General features: G+C 46.3%; 1 protein-coding gene across 3 annotated transcripts in view; it reads right to left on the reverse strand.

Annotated features, from left to right (window-relative positions):
• The window catches only part of SGSM2 (small G protein signaling modulator 2), a 765,216-nt gene that overhangs the window by 462,554 nt on the left and 284,939 nt on the right, over positions 1 to 17,723 (reverse strand). For all 3 annotated transcript variants that reach the window (XM_063956036.1, XM_063956035.1, XM_063956034.1), the window contains exon 2: positions 15,581 to 15,656. In XM_063956036.1, the coding sequence (XP_063812106.1) occupies positions 15,581 to 15,656 (76 nt within the window). The remainder of the gene's footprint in view (positions 1 to 15,580; positions 15,657 to 17,723) is intronic.

Here is a 17,723-nt window from a genome sequence, read left to right on the forward strand (position 1 = left end):
CGCCGACTCCTAAGGGTGGCCGGCCAGCGTGGCCTCTCCTAAGGCCACGCTTTAATCAGCCGCCGGTCCGTCAGCCAATCAGAGCTCGCGGACCGGCAGCGGCAGCTGCTGCCAGAGCGCAAGCTTTGACTGGCTGGCAGACCAGCGGTTGTTTTTAGGCACTGTTACTGAGGGGCAGGAGAGGTTCACGTCTCGCTCTCCTCCCCTCACACAGAAGCAGCAATGGGGGCATGTGTATTTGGCACTGTGTGATGGGCATGTGTATCTGGCACTGTGTGGGGGGCATATGTATCTGGCACTGTGTGATGGGCATGTGTATCTGGCACTGTGTGATGGGCATGTGTATCTGGCATTGTGTGATGGGCATGTGTATCTGGCACTGTGTGCGGGGCATATGTGTCTGGCACTGTTTGGGGGGCATATGTATCTGGCACTGTGTGGGGGGCATATGCATCTGGCACTGTGTGATGGGCATGTGTATCTGGCACTGTGTGATGGGCATGTGTATCTGGCACTGTGTGCGGGGCATATGTGTCTGGCACTGTTTGGGGGGAATATGTATCTGGCACTGTTTGGGGGGCATATGTATCTGGTACTGTGTGGGGGGCATGTGTATCTGGCACTGTGTGGGGGGCATATGTATCTGGCACTGTATAATGGCCAAGTGTATCTGGCACTGTGGGGGGCATGTGTATCTGGCACTGTGGGGGCATATTATGTGTATCTGGCACAGTGAATATACATGTATCTGACAATGAGGGGCATATTATGTGTATCTGGCACTGTGGGTGCATATTATGTGTATCTGGCACTGTGGGGGGCATGTGTATCTGGCACTGTGGGGGCATATTATGTGTATCTGGCACTGTGAGTACACATGTATCTGAAAATGTGGGGGCATATTATGTGCATCTGGCACTGTGGGGGCATATAATATGTATCTGACAATGTGGGGGCATATAATGTGTATCTGTCAATGTGGGGGCATATCATGTGTATCTGGCACTGTGGGGGCAAATAATGTGTATTTGGAACTGCTGTGGACCTATAATGTGTATCTGGCACTGTGGGGGCACATAATGTGTATCTGGCACTGTGGGGGCATATAATGTGTATCTGGCACTGAACTGCTGGGGGCATATGTGTATCTGGCACTGTACTACTGGGAGCATATGTGTATTTGGCACTGTGGGGGCATATAATGTGTATTTGGCACTGCTCGGGGCATATAATGTGTATCTGGCACTGCTGGGGGCATATAATGTGTATCTGAATATAATGTGTATTTGGCACTGCTGGGGGCATATAATGTGTATCTGGCACTGCTGGGAGCATATAATGTGTATCTGACATTGCTGGGGGCATATAATATGTATATGGCACTGCTGGGGGCATATAATGTGTATCTGGAACTGCACTGCTGGGGGCATATAATGTGTATCTGGCACTGCACTACTGGGGACCTATGTGTACCTGGTACTCTGGGGCATATAATGTGTATCTGGCACTGTGGGGACATTTAATATGTATCTTTCACTGTGGGGGCATATAATTTGTATCTGGTACTGCAATGCTGGGAGCATATGTGTATCTGGCATTGCTGGAGGCATATAATGTGTATTTGGCACTACTGGGGGTGTATGTGTATTTGGCAATACTGAGGGCGTATGTGTATCTGGCACTGCACTACTGAGGTCATTATGTGTCTGGCACTATACTGGAGACATTATGTGCAAGGAACACTACTGTGGGTGATATGTGTAAGGCTGATAATTATGTGTGTAGAGGGGGTGTGAAAATATATTTATTTATAGTTTGATTATATAAAGTTGTGAGGCCACACCCACTTTCCCAGGAGCGTGGGGGGGGGGACTTCGAAATTTTCTCGCTTAGGGCGCTAGTAGGCCTAGAGCCAACCCTGTGTATAGGGGCATGTGGTGCAGTGATGCAATGCAGCATGTTGGAGGATGTAGTGCAGTGTATAGAGGCATCTAGTGTAGTGATGTAGTGCAGCGTGTATGGGGATGTAGTTTAGTGATGTAGTGCAACGTATAGGGGCATGTAGTGTACTGATGTAATGTAATGATGTAGTGCAGTGATGCAGTGCAATGTATGGGGACACACATGGGGGCATGTAGTGGAACACACTGTGGGGGGGGCATGTGACAGAGGCCCTCATTCCGAGTTGATCGCTCGCTAGCAACTTTTCGCAGCCATGCAAACGCATTGTCGCTGCCCACGGGGGAGTGTATTTTCGCTTTGCAAGTGTGCGAACGCCTTTGCAGCCAAGCTCTGCATAAACATTTTGTGCAGTTTCAGAGTAGGTCTGGACTTACTCAGCCCTTGCGATCACTTCAGCCTGTTTGTGTCCGGAATTGACGTCAGACACCCGCCCAGCAAACGCCCGGACACGCCTGCGTTTTTCCAAGCACTCCCAGAAAACGGTCAGTTGACACCCATGAACGCCCTCTTCCTGTCAACCTCCCTGCGATCAGCTGTACGAATGGATTCTTTGTTAAATCCATCGCTCAGCAACGAACCGCTTTGTACCCATACGACGTGCCTGCACATTGCGGTGCATACGCATGTGCAGTTTTGCCCTTTTTTCACCTGATCGCTGCACTGCGAAAATCGACAGCGAGCAATCAACTCGGAATGACCCCCAGAGACGCTTAGGGCATTTGGGGCACATGGGGCAATATCGTCCAATAGTACACCCTTTTTTTCTTAATATTAATCTGATTATTTTAGTGTGACGGGTGGGGGGGTGGGCAAATTACTGTCTTGCCCTGGGTGACGAAAATTTCGGCCCTGCCTTATATACTGTACTGTGTTTTGTATTTTATCCAACAATTATAGCATGCAGCAGTATTAAGTGTGATTTCACTCTATAACTGTTCAAGTCTTCAGCGTGCTGCAAGATACTGACAGGTCAAATACAGCCTGGGTAATCATTATACACAAAACAAATACTGAAGTGTCTATAAGGCTAATGTTAAAAATTAGCCATATATCTTTTAGAATAAAAGAAAACAGTAACCAGGGGCATACTACTGTTTAGATTAAGGAACAGGACAGTATAATTACTCATATATGTGGTGACTGTGCCATTACCGCTCTGACGGACGTAGCAAGCCCAGCAAAGTGAACCATTTAACACTACACTGAGCTGCAAGTAGGAGGTTACCATAACTACGCTGACTTGTTTAGGTCAATGTCATCAGGATAACAAGCTATTTAGCCTGAATGTGAGGACTGCACGCTGTTCACCAGAAAAATATAACTAAAAAAACGTTTTCTCGTGTAGACAATTTAACACCAGATTAACAGCAAGCAGCAAATACATCTTCTTACATAATGTAACGTTACACAAGGAAGCCCAAAAATTAAGGGAGACAAATAAAACACAAATATACTGTAGGCCACAAAGCACAACAATTGCATATAATTTTCAAGCTGGATAATTGATTTGGAGAATCAATTTTCATTAGTTAGATAAAACAAAATACATTTATAAGGTGTTCTATGACATCAATTAAATATGACACATGTGACAGCTGTTTACTGTTTGGTGTTTTGTAACAAATGGAGATTTCAGCTAGCAATTCTGTTTATCTGCTTTTATCAGAGCAAGTTATCATACTACAACTCGGAGGTGGTCGAGTGACTTGTGGAAGTGGGACATCACTTGTTGCGGATTCAGTATGTTTTACCGGCGGACGGGATGCCGGCTGTCAATATCCCGACAGTGGCATCCCTGCCGGCAGCAGGGCGAGTGCTAAGAGTCCCTTTGCGGGCTCGCTGCGTTCGCCATGCCCCAAATGGGGATTTTCCTGGTTCGCCGCTGGCGGCATTGTCAGCTAGCGGGATTTCACTGTCGGTATCCTGACCGCCGGGATCCCAACAGCTGGCAAATTAAATGCATCCCCTTGTAACAGCAGAACTCCAATTTCATTACCAAGAAAGAAAAGAGTATTTTACTATAGGTGTAGCCAGGGTGTGATGTTTCCTGCCAGAGAGGTGGTGATGGCAATTTTACTAAGCTAATTTAAACTGAAGTGGATACTGGCCCTCATTCAGATGCTGCTATTGTAAGCAAATCAGCTGATGTTTTCTTGCTCTGAGCCACAGTGCGCATGCGCAGCCATTGAATTGCTATAGTGGTCGCACCAAGGAATTTGTCGCAAAGTTAGTGACAGGAAGACAGCATTTGGGGGTGGTAACGAGGATTGGTTGGCCAAATGCAGGCATGTCATGGCCGTTCAGAAGGCATTTTCTGGGCGCGCATAAATTAGCAGTTGTGATCTTACTTGTTACTGGCGAGCCTTCTGCTTCCCAGGAGAGAAGCTCAGCCTGCGCATCATCAGAGGCACTCAAGACCCTGCAACAAGTTCCAATTTGCGATGATGGAACCGATGTATCAACAAATATACGTGGTGAACGGAATTGAAGAGACAGCAGTGGGTGTCCCTATGCTCAGGTTAGCTTCTGCCCATAATCAACATATAATCACAATTGCGTACAGCAAAAGATAGCAAATGCAACAGCCAGAACAACCACATCTGAATCAGGCCCACTGTTTGGTGCTTTCATTTTATTATTTATAATAAATGGTACCTGTGCTGTAACTCTAACTAGCAAATAAAGGGATTTTAATTACCTACTGGTAAATCCTTTTCACGTAGTCCGTAGAGGATACTGGGGATCCATTTAGTACCATGGGGTATAGACGGGTCCACCAAGAGCCATGGGCACTTTAAAAATTTGATAGTGTGGGCTGGCTCCTCCCTCTATGCCACTCTTACCAGACTCAGTCTAGGAAACTGTGCCCGAGGAGACGGACATACTTTGAGAGAAGAATATAAAAGGATAGTGGTGAGATTCCAAACCAGCACACAAAAAACAAGAGGAAAGCCATGCTAACCAAACTTGAAACAGGAACAGCAACAGCTGAACCAAACAACAATACTTAACCAAGTAACAGTGCAGGAAGAACGAAGCACCCCAGTATCCTCTATGGACTACGAGAAAAGGATTTACTGGTAGGTAATTAAAATCCTATTTTCTTTTACGACCTAGAGGATACTGGGGATCCATTTAGTACCATGGGGAAGTACCAAAGCACCCAAACTGGGTGGGAGAGTGCTGAGGGTACTGCAGAACTGATTGACCAAACTGAAGTTCCTCAGAGGCCAAGGTATCGAACTTGTAAAACTTTTTAAATGTATTCGAACTGACCAAGTAGCTGCTCGGCAGAACTGTAAAGCCGAGACACCCCGGGCAGTCGCCCGCGAAGAGCCCACTGACCTAGTAGAGTGGGCCTGTACAGGTTTTGGAACCGGCAAGCCTGCCATGGAATAAGCATGCTGGATAGTGAGCCTGATCCAGCGTGCAATAGACTGCTTTGAAGCAGGACACCCAATCTTATTAGGATCGCAAAGAACAAACAGCGAGTCCAATTTCCTGTGATGAGCCGTTCTCTTCACATACACTTTAAAAGCCCTCACAACATCCAAAGACTTTGAAGTAACAGAGGCGTCGGTCAGAACTGGAACCACAATTGGTTGATGTGAAACGCCGACACCACCTTAGGAAGAAATTGCTGACGAGTCCTGAGTTCAGCTCTGTCTTCATGGAAGATTAAATAGGGACTCTTGTGAGACAACACCCCCAGTTCTGACACACGTCTTGCTGAAGCCAAGGTCAACAGTGTGACGGTCTTCCATGTAAGATATTTTACGTTTACTTCCTGTAAAGGTTCAAATCAGTCCGATTGGAGGAACTGCAGCACCAAATTGAGATCCAAAGGTGCCGTGGGAGGCACAAAGGGAGGCTGGATGTGCAGAACCCCTTTCAAGAACGTCTGGACCTCAGGAAGAGACGCCAATTGTTTCGGAAAGAAAATAGACAAGGCCGAAATCTGGACTTTTATGGAGCCCAGACGTAGGCCCACACCCACACCCGACTGCAGAAAAAGCAGGAATCGTCCCAGATGAAATTTCACAGCAGAATATTTCGTGCTCTCAGACAAAGAGACATATTTCTTCCTACTACGGTGGTAATGTTTAGACATTACCCCCTTCCTGGCTTGAATCATAGTCGGGATGACCTTGTCAGGAATCCCTCTTCTGGCTAGAAGCCTTTCAACCTCCATGCCGTCAAACGAAGCCATGTCAAGTCTTGATAGACGAACGGGCCCTGTTGCAGAAGAGGCCACGGATTTTCCAGGAGCATCTCCAGAAGGTCCACGTACCAGGCCATTCTTGGCCAATCTGGAGCAATGAGAATTGCTTGAACTTTTTCCCTTTTTATTCTTTTCAGAATTCTTGGGATCAGCGGAAGTGGAGGGAACACGTACACCATCTGATAGACCCAGTCGTCAGAGTGTCCACTTCCACTGCCTGTGGGTCTTTCGACATGGAACAATACCACTTGATGGCCTCTCGTCTCAACAAGATGCTCATGTCTATTTGTGGACATCCTCATCGACGTGTCAAGCACCTGAACACCTCCAGGTGAAGGCCCCACTCCCCCGGGTGCAGGTCGTGTTTGCTGAGGAAGTGTGCTTCCCAGTTGTCTACTCCCGGAATGAAGACCGCCGACAATGCCCCAGTGTGTTTCTCTGCCCAGAGGAGAATTCTTGATACCTCTGACATTGCTGTACTGCTCTTCATTCCTCCCTGTCGGTTTATGTATGTTACTGCCGTCACATTGTCCGACTGAACCTAAATGGCACGATCTTGAAGAAGATATGAGGCGTGCAGAAGGGCGTTGTATACAGCCCTGAGTTTGAGAATGTTGATTGGAAGGACGACTTCCTGACTTGACCATCTTTCTTGAAACTGCACCCCCTGGGTGACCGCTCCCCAACCTCTGAGGCTTGCGTCTGTGGTTAGCAGAATCCAATTTTGAATCCCGTACCTTCAGCCCTCGATTAGGTGAGAAGTCTGAAGCCACCACAGAAGGGAGATCCTGGCCTTTGGCGACAGATGGATGATCTGGTGCATGTGAAGATGCGATCCGGACCATTTGTCCAACAGATCCAGCTGTAAGGGCCTCGCATGAAACTTTCCGTACTGAAGCACCTCGTAAGAGGCCACCATTTTCCCCAGAAAGTGAATGCATAGATGCACCGACATCCGGGTTGGCTTCTGGACATCCCGAACCATCGACTGGATTACCAATGCCTTTTCCAATGGAAGAAAAACTTTCTGCAACTCTGTGTCCAGTATCATTACCAGAAATGGGAGCCTCCGAGTTGGCTCTAATTGAGATTTCGGAAGATTTAGAATCCACCCATGATCCAGGAGTGGTCTGGTTGTGATCCCACTGCTGTCCAACAACCTTTCCCTGGACGATGCCTTTATCAGAAGATCGTCCAGGTACGGAATTATGTTCACTCCCTGCTTGCGAAGGAGAAACATCATCTCTGCCATCACCTTGGTGAACACCCTCGGTGCTGTGGAGAGACCAAATGGCGGGGCCTGGAACTGGTAGTGACAGTCCTGTAGTGCAAAGCGTAGATAAGCTTGGGGAGGTGGCCAGATCGGAATGTGAAGGTACGCATCCTTGATATCCAGAGACACTAGGAATTTGCCCTCCTCCAGACCTGAGATCACCGCTCTCAGAGACTCCATCTTGAATTTGAACACTCGTAAGTACGGGTTCAACGACTTTAGATTCAAAATCGGTCTCACCGAACCATCCGGTTTCGGTACCACAAACAAGTTGGAATAGTACCCCTTGTTGCGCAGATGAGGTGGAACTGGAACAATGACCTGAGTCGGTACCAGTTTTTGAATGGCATCATGTAAGGTTATACTTGCCTCTTGTGAAGCTGGTAAGCTTGTTATGAAGAATCTGTGAGGAGGGAGCTCCTGAAACTCCAGTCTGTATCCATGGGAAATAAGATCTATGACCCAGGGATCCTGGCATGATGCTGTCCACATGTGACTGAAATTCTTTAGTTGGGCTCCCACCTGCCAGTCTTCCAGGCCACACGGTCCACCGTCATGCAGAAAGCTTTGAGGAAGCAGAACTGGAGCTCTGTTCCTGAGAACCGGCAGCTGCTGGTTTGCGTGGTTTACCTCTAGTACCTCTGGTGGCAGTAGAAGATCCTCTGACTTTGCCCTAAATTTGGCAGTCCGAAAGGACTGTAGGGTAGGTCCTGAGTAGGTCTTCCTGGTTGGGGGAGCTGCAGAAGGAAGATATGTGGACTTACCCATAGTAGCTTTGGAGATCCATTTGTCCAGTTCATCTCCAAATAAGGCCTCTCCTGTGAAGGGTAGGCCAACCACGCCTTTCCTGGAGTCCGTGTCCGCAGTCCACTGGCGTAACCACAAGCCCCTGCGTGCTGACACTGCCATAGCAGTGGTACGTGCATTAAGCAAACCTACTTCTTTTCTGGCTTGCACCATAAAGAACGCAGAGTCCTGTATATGTTGCAGGAGTAACACAACCTCCCCCCTAGATAGGAAATCCAACCCTTCAATAAGATTTCCCGACCATTTAGCAATGGCTTTTGTAATCCACGCACATGCTATAGTGGGTCTTTGAGCCACCCCAGCCACTGTGTACCAGGATTTGAGTGTAGTCTCAATCTTATGATCAGCATCGTCCTTCAGGAAAGCTGCACCAGAGATGGGTAACACAATCTTCCGTGACAACCTGGACACAGAAGCATCCACTATCGGTGGACTTTCCCATTTTTTCCTATACTCAGTAGGAAAAGGAAAAGATGAGAGTAACCTTTAAGGGATTTGAAATTTCTTATCAGGATTTACCCATGGTTCTTCAAACAGGGTATTCAATTCCTTTGACACAGGAAAAGTGAGTGAGGACTTCATTTTTATATTAAAATAAGATTCCTCACACTCCTCTGTCACCTTATCAGGAATTAGTAGCACATCTCTGATAGCCTCTATAAGAGCCTGTATTCCCTGTGACAAAGCAGCGTCCCCCCCTTCTGAATCCCCCTCCTTCAAGTCTGACCCCTCAGCATCAGAGTCAGACTGCAGGATATGGGCCAGAGTTCATTTTTGTGGACAAATGGCAAGGGACTGAGACACTTGTTTGGGGACTGAGTCTCTGTTCATAATCTCTTCCACAGACTATCTTAAGTATTGCGTCTCTTTCTCATTTCGGGACAATTTATTAGAAATATTAGAAATCATTCCTTTGAGGGAATCCAGCCACACTGGTTCAGTCTTGCTAGCCTGAGAAGGTGCACTACACTGAGTACATAGTAGTGAGCTCCCTGGGGAAGAGGAACACACTCTTTGCCTGACATAATGAAAATGTGACAGCACACACACACACAGGAAAGGTTAAAAGCACAATTAACCCACAAAGAGCCCTTCCAGGGAGACAGAGTATTTTGGAGCCAGCCCACAGCACCCTTATCACTAATGCCAAACTTAACCGGGTCGCAGACTAAGTACCCAGATTGGGGACTCAGTACACTAATATCGCTCCCCCCTTTTGTATTTGCCTGTATTTTTTTGTGGAAAGTACTTTGGGCACCACATGGGGACTTCTACCTTGGCTGTTTGTGAGTTTTTGAACTATGGGCCTAATTTAAGTTGGATCGCAGTAAGCGCCCGTCCTGTGCACGCGCCCGCATTTTCTGCGGGGTGCCGCAGAAAACGTGATTGTCTCTGCCTGTCAATCAGGCAGAGGCATTCGCGGGGTGGGGGTGGCAAGGTTCCGTTTCTTAGGCGGAGACGAAGCGCTGCGGGGGTGGCCCCACTGAAACGGGAGGCGTGGTGTGGCGTGATCACTGTGGCGCGATCAGAAACATGGCAGCCCCAATGAAACGGGAGGCGTGGTGTGGCGTGATCACGGTGGCGCGATCAGAAACACGGTGGCGCGATCAGAAACAAAGCAGAATTTGCAATCCTTACTGAATTAGGCCCTATGTCTGCACCATGGGGGTCATTCCGACCCGTTCGCACACTGCTGGTTGTTACAGCGGTGCAAACGGGGCGGGACTGCGGCTGCGCAGTGCCCGCAAAGCGCACGCGTGTCATTGCCCAGTAACAGCCGTCGCCGGGCAACGACCAGAAGAAAGAAGAAAGTGATCGCTAGCGCGATCGCAAGAAGATTGACAGCAGGGAGGCATTCCAGGACAGATACTCACCGTTTTCGGGGAGTGGTGAGTCTAACGCAGGCGTGTCCAGGCGTTTGGAGGGCGGATGTCTGACGTCAATCCCGGGACATGCATCGCTGGATCAATCACACAGGGTAAGTAACTCTTACCCTGGTCTTGTTTTACAGGAATCTTTTTTTGTATAGCAGGGCTGCACAAGCATTCGCAGCCCTGCTATGCAGAAATACACTCCCCCATAGGCGGCGTCTAGATGATCGCACGGGCAGCAAAAAGTTGCTACGTGCGATCAACTCGGAATGACCCCCCATATACTGTCCATTTGGCTTATCTAGAGTCAGACAAATCCTGATCCAGGGTTGGAAATGGCTGAATTGAGTTTTGTTTTGTTTTCAGTCCGCTGTTAAAGGTTGGCTATTATGTGATGTTTATGAATTGCAACATAAGATATGCCTATAAAGGATCGATTTCATTGACTTTTATTCAGTCATAAATTTTTATTCTAAGAGTGCCCCATAAAAAAGAGTTGTTTTTCCTCTTTGCAATTTATGTGACCATAAACTATACTTTGAAACTTCTACTCACTGCGGAGAGAGTGGTCTATATGGCCTTAAGTCACTGACCAGTAATAAATGTGTGACAGCCATGATGCTATCAGCACTCAAGTTTCTGTGGGTATTGGACTATGGGGGTGATTCCGAGTTGTTCGCTCGCTAGCTGCTTTTAGCAGCATTGCACACGCTAAGCCGCCGCCCTCTGGGAGTGTATCTTAGCTTAGCACAAGTGCGAACGAAAGATTAGCAGAATTGCGAATAGAAATTTCTTAGCAGTTTCTGAGTAGCTCCAGACTTACTCAGCCATTGCGACCAGCTCAGTCCTTTTCGTTCCTGGTTTGACGTCACAAACACACCCAGCGTTTGCCCAACCACTCCCCCGTTTCTCCAGCCACTACTGCGTTTTGCAACTCGAATGCCTGCGTTTTTCCGCACACTCCCATAAAACGGCCAGTTTCTGCCCAGGAACACCCACTTCCTTTCAATCACACTTCGATCAGCACAGCGATGAAAAAGCTTCATTATGCCGTGAGTAAAATACCTAACTTTTGTGTAAAATAACTAAGCGCATGCGCTCTGCGAACCTTGCGCATGCACAGTAAGCGACTAATCGCAGTATAGCGAAAATCGGCAACGAGCGAACAACTCGGAATGGTAGAATTTGAAACATACCCTGTTTGCTTGGTTGGAGTTGCATCACTGGCTGGTGTACAACATTGTATTCTGATCTCATGAGCTATAGTCCACCACCATGTGCTCTGTTGAAAAATATGTGAAGAGAACAAGGCTGTACACTAACCCAGAGCAACCAATCAGAGATCATCTTTTAAAAGTCTAGTGTATCCAGAATAATAAAAGCTACAATCTGATTGGTTGCTACAGCTTACACTATGTGTTCATGTGTACAAACAGCAAGAAAAATGTACGTAAAATCTGCTCTTAGATTGACTATAACACTGGTAAAAGGAACATCGAAAAGAATTACCCAGCCACTTTAAGAGTAATTAACCTAATTACCCTAGGTACTGCTGTGTAGAAAGTAAGATACACATTGTAGCTCGATCCTCATGCAAAAATATGTAACAGGTGCTGAGTGTATAAAGCTAAAATCATGTGTTCATTGTCTACATGAAAGCAATTCTTAAAAGAAAAAAAAATGTTGCTAATTTAATCGTTAGCCTTTTTTACTACCATATTAAGTACCATTTTGTATTTTTTCCACACTGATTAGGGCTTTGTTGTGAAAGCTAAGATGCAGGTACACCGTGTACTGTGCTGATAAAAGCATTGCCTGAGTCATATTCATTAGGATATGAAAGAAGGATTAGCAATCGGAAGAGATCAGAGGGAAGAAGACAATACGGCAGCTATGTGCTGTTTCCATTTTTGCGACTCTGACTCAGGACTCTCTCACCTCTCAACCTTTCTCTTTACGTAAGAAGCATATGAATTTCACAGAGAGCACAATGATTGGTGTTGTGTCCTCTGATGCAAAGAAGCCTCAAACATTTAAAAGAAGAACCAGCAACGTCTACCAAGATTAGACTGATATGTGTGGTGTGAAAACTGGCCATGCACAGTTTACAATTTGGCTATGGACATGGCTGGACAAATGGAACAGATCTGGCTGTTCAGTGCTCGGGCTGGGAAGCTGGAATACACAGGGAACACACAATGTTGCTTTGGGCAGAGAGTGGTCATATAAAGCTAGATAATAAGTGCCAGCACATAGGATTATAGCCAAGCCAATAAAAAAAGAGCCAGACGAGTAGTCAGACAAAGCTGGAGGGGTAAGCGCCAGAGGAATAGTGAGACAAAGCCAGAGAGTAAGAGTCTATGGAGTAGTCAGCCAAACGTGGGAGTCAGCCAGCGGAAACACAAGTGTTGCAGAATCAGAGGCAAAGAGACACAATAATATGCCACTGACTACTAGTCTGTACATGGTAGATACGTGTTTAAACAGCCCAGTAATTAATGGAAATTGGTCTCCACCCAGATGGAAGTGGGTGAAGTGAGAATCTGCACTGCACATTGTAGAGTTCAATAGATTTATACAGATTACATACAGTAGAGTTGTACTGGGCATACTCAGGGACCCTGACAGATGCACCTCAATGGTATGGGTTTTGTCTGTGGGTAAACAATTCTATGTTGTCAACGATTTCCTTCGAACTCCCGGACAAATGATATAGTGCATACACACTGTGCAATCTTACGAAAGATATTGTCAGTGGCCACATCCAAGAGTATGCTGTTGGTAACGATATTTACAAATCTTTCTGCATGTTCAAAGGTCAGAAGAAGCGACAAACGACTAGCGGGAATGAGCATCGGCACCGTGATAGAGCTGACACATTGGACGATTTAAATTATTTGTCATTCTGATCCGTTGGAATTGGCCAAATAATTAAAAATGTCGTCTAGTGTGTACCCAGCTTTAGTCAATGTCTAAATCTTTTCAATGTCAACTGTAGCTCTAGTAATATCTGCAATGTATAGCATTACAAAAAAATTATACATAGTATCAATCATTATAACACTTTTACTGCATATAATGCTTAGATCATTTTTGTTCATAGACACAACTTCCTCCATACTGGGCACCAAAAATATTAAAACAGTGAAATGTCTCTTTTTCAGCTTGGTCATAATCTAATTTGTAGAATAAATGCATAAAGGCTTGCCTATCAGGGAGCTGTCTATGGTGCTGAAATATGTTGAAAGCAATGAGAATAACTTGTTTTACATTTTACTAGTGCATGTTTTTATTTCCATTAGATATCTAAATATAGATAGATACAAGTAGGATTAATAACACTTGGGGCTAAATGTAATAGCCTGTGGGCTGCCGAAGGTGCTGGACTTTGTACGAATATACCTGTTTTTTTAAAGCAGCAATCATTTACAAGGTAAAACTAACCTGGTTTTGCCTTTTAAATGATTGTTGCTTTAGAAAAAAAACACACAAAAAAAAACCAGGCAGACTCGCACAAAGTCCCGCATCTCCGGCAACTCATGTTGGCCCTCATTCCGAGTTGATCGCTAGCTGCTTTCGGTCGCAGCGTGGCGATTAGGGGAAAAAAGCAGCATTTCTGCGCATGCGTATGGTGCGCAGTGCGCACGCGCGACGTACTTTCACACAAAACTATGCAGTTCACACAAGGTCTAGCGACGCTTTTCAATTGCACAGGAAGTGGGTGTTTCCGGGCGGAAACTGAATGTTTTCAGGGAGTGTGTGTAAAAACGCAGGCGTGCCCGATAAAAACGCAGCAGTGGCTGGGCAAACGGGGGAGTGGCTGGCCGAACGCAGGGCGTGTTTGTGATGTCAAGTCATGAACTAAACAGTCTGAAGTGATCGCTAGCTAGGAGTAAGTCTCGAGCTGCTCAGAAACGGCACAATCTTTTTTTTAGCACTTCTGCGATCCTTTCGTTCGCACTTCTACTAAGCTAAGATACACTCCCAGAGGGCGGCGGCTTAGCGTGTGCAATGCTGCTAAAAGCAGCTAGCGAGCGATCAACTCGGAATGAGGGCCGTTATCAGGATCCTAAAATGTTTACATACGTGTGTGTGTACTCAAAGGGTCCTTTCAACCATGAATAAATGACACACCAGCCATGATGTGTGCAGTCTTGCAGTTCAGATATGATTCTTTCTTCATTGACCAAAACATACAGTGGAACAGCTTTTCTTAAACATCGAGATCATGCCAGAATGTGCAGGACAAAACAGCATGTTTCTGGGTTCGGCGCGGCGTGTGATGTCATTGGGCAGCGCACACACTCAGCCACAGCATTCCCCAGCCAGACCTGCATGTTTTGGTCTCTGATGAAAGATCAATATCTGTAAACATTAGACTGAAACATGGTGGCTGCTGTAAAACCCTTTGAGAACCATCCCTGCTGACTGTGCTGTACATTACTTTTAGTAGGCACTGGGACTGTTGGTTACTTAGGATGTAGCCGAGTGTTGGATCCCACACACACACACACACACACACACACACACACACACACACATACATACATACATACATACATATTGAGAGAATTACTAGCTACATGTCTGCATGAAATCTCTTTATGTTACCCACATCCTTACTTTCAGATATTAGATAATTTTCAAAGATGGGAAAAGTCACATCCACTGAGCTAATACCATTTTGTAGCATTGGGACCCTAATTTTGTGCTATTGTACCCATTTGTAAGTGGAAATACAGGGTTCAATTTCCCAGCTTTAGCAGGGGTGTATAATGTTCCTCCTGATGGCCTACACTATCTATATCAGACCTTTTTTGGGAATAGTCATAATTTCATGTCTCTGTCCTGCCTTATGTACTGCATTTTCCCAATCAGTCAGGCAGCTGGGGAGGTACAGTAAGCCCCATTCACTACTGCTATTTAGCAGTCAACAGATGCTGCGCACACCTGCCACGCTGTGCATGACATTGAAAGAGGATAGAACTGGATGGCAGGCAGTCCAGAACAAGAGTGTTGCTCTCACTGCCATGAGTCATGCTATGCCTCCACTAGAGTCTGCACGCTCCTGCATGCTGCTGGCTCAATTCCTCCAGACCAGCTATGAGATGTATAGCTGAGATTGTTTGAAGAGTGCAGGCTTAACCACAATCCATTTGTAGCTAGGATTAGATAAATGTCTGGTAGTGTTTAATGAACTTCATTAGTAATTAGACACACCTATGGAATAGTACAAAAATTATAGCACTCCTTTATAAGGAAATGATAGCAATATATATCCTTACATGACCAGGCTAAGAAAAACGTTTTCTGACAACTTAGTCCAATTAAAAGAAACCATTTGCTGTGCTAGATGCCATACTGACAAAGTAAAGGTAAAATAAGCTGCAGAATTGATTCCATTATCCCAATTTCCTATTTTAAATATGAGTCAAATTCACCTACCGCACAGAGCGATGATGTGACTGCTGTCTTCATGTACAAACTTCCTGGTCACAGCCTCTTCCATGATCTGCTTCACCTGTAAAGCACACAGAATATATAGTGAGTGAGGCTACAACACATTATACATTATCATGTACACTATGGACCTGATATATGAGTTGCATATACTGTAAGGGTGCTTATGTGTGACATATAGATACGCTTACAAACTGCACATGCCCACAATTTGTATCCATATACTATACACTTATTCAGAGATGGATACAGATCGCTGCATTGCATATGCGTCCCTCTCCTCACAGCACAGAGCAAGGCCGCCCAGCATGTGTGAGGTACCGCCTCACGATGCATCTGCAATGTAACTGCGGACACACTGAATTAGGGTTGACCACTGGCATCGCAGCCTGGTTGCGCTGTCATGTGGTCCACCACCATTTTTATAATCCGAGCAGCTGCGTGTGATATCATGCAGGTGCCCTGAAAATGCTCCCAGCACGCCCCCTTCGGTCCGTCACGCCCACGAAATGCTGTGTCGCCGCCCTTCGAATGACCAGATGGATGTGGCCGCTGCGTACAGACACGCAGCTGCGTCCATCTCCGAATCAGCCCCATAGTAAACATACAGTATCTTGCACATGCTGTTCATCATGCTTGGAGAGACGATCGCTGAGCACTAATGTGTAAATACTGTATAGGCGTCCTCACAAGAGTTAGGTGCGGCCATTCTGAGCTACATATCTTTGTATACGTTCACTCAGACGTATCTTTGCTGCAGACAAGTGTATATGCTAGGTTTAACATATGTGCTACTTAAAATTCAGACACCTATATCCCGTTTGTTACGCCACAGACCTATGCAAATTTATACCAAATCCTTTGCGAAAAAAATATGAATCCTACGGCCTGATTCATATTTGTAAGTGAAGCAATAAAGCAAGTAACTGTGTCTGGAACAATCCATGTTGCCATGCAAGGGGAGCAAATACATTTAAAAAGAATTCTGTGCAGGGTAAATACTGGCTGCATTTGCATGTAGCCCACAAATATTATTGGACAGCTTTATTTTTACACTACAATTTAGATTTGAGTTTGTACACACCCCACCCAAATCTAACTCTCTCTGCACATGTTATATCTGCCCCACCTGCAGTGCAACATGGTTTTGCCCAGTTGCTTGCTTTTTTGGCTTTACTTACAAACATGAATCAGGACCATAGTACACTATAAGCAAATTATGATGCAAAATTTTGAAAGAGCTAAGCAATCTGGGTAAAAATGCAAAAAAAAACAAAAAAAACAAATCCAATATGAGTGACCCACATCATGCCTCAAGCCACTCTTCCTTATACTTAATATGTGTTTTTATAGTAATTCCTTTGTGACAAAAATACTAATCCTAAATTCCAAGTATATAATTCCAGGTGAATTTATGTGTGACTATGGGGTATATTCAATAAGAGTCGGGTCCATTCCGACATGCAGCTGTCGGAATGGACCCGACAACCCCTATTCAAAGAGCGTCCAAATACGACTGTTGGATTTGGCCACTCCCGGTGTCTTGTCCTGCCACTGCTGTCAGCGGCTGCCGGGTGCGCTGACAGCAGTGGCGGTGGGAACTGTCAGCGGCGCCGAGAAGAGGGGAGCTGTCAGCGGCTGCCGTGATAGAGATGTCTGTGGCAGCGGGGGCAGCAGCGGGAGAGCAGCGGAGGAGGGGAGACGGAGAGGAGGAGACAGAGCGAGCAGCGGCTGCATCAGCGGAGGCTCACGGCGGCGTCCACCCGGCTCCAGCAAGCGGGACCTCGCTTGCTGGAGCCGGGTGGCCGCTGCCGCTGGGTTCCTGCTCTCCCCACTGCAGCACTGCTACCCCCCGTCTCCTGCTCTCAGCTCCCTCATCTCAATCCGACTTTTTTAAAAGTCGGATTGAGATTGTCGGAAACGGGGCTAAAACCTGTCGGGTTTGGCCCCGCCTTCCGACAATGCACGCTGATCGGCGGCTGAAGCCGCCGATCAGCGTGCATTCCGACAGGTTTCCCGACTTGTCGGAATAAACAGGGCCCTAATGAATAGGTCGGAACCCCTTCCGACCTGAAACTGTCGGAAGCTGCCATCTTTCCGACAAGATGGCAGCTTCCGACAGTTATTG

Source organism: Pseudophryne corroboree, chromosome 2, assembly GCF_028390025.1.
Source record: "Pseudophryne corroboree isolate aPseCor3 chromosome 2, aPseCor3.hap2, whole genome shotgun sequence".
NCBI lineage: Eukaryota > Metazoa > Chordata > Amphibia > Anura > Myobatrachidae > Pseudophryne > Pseudophryne corroboree.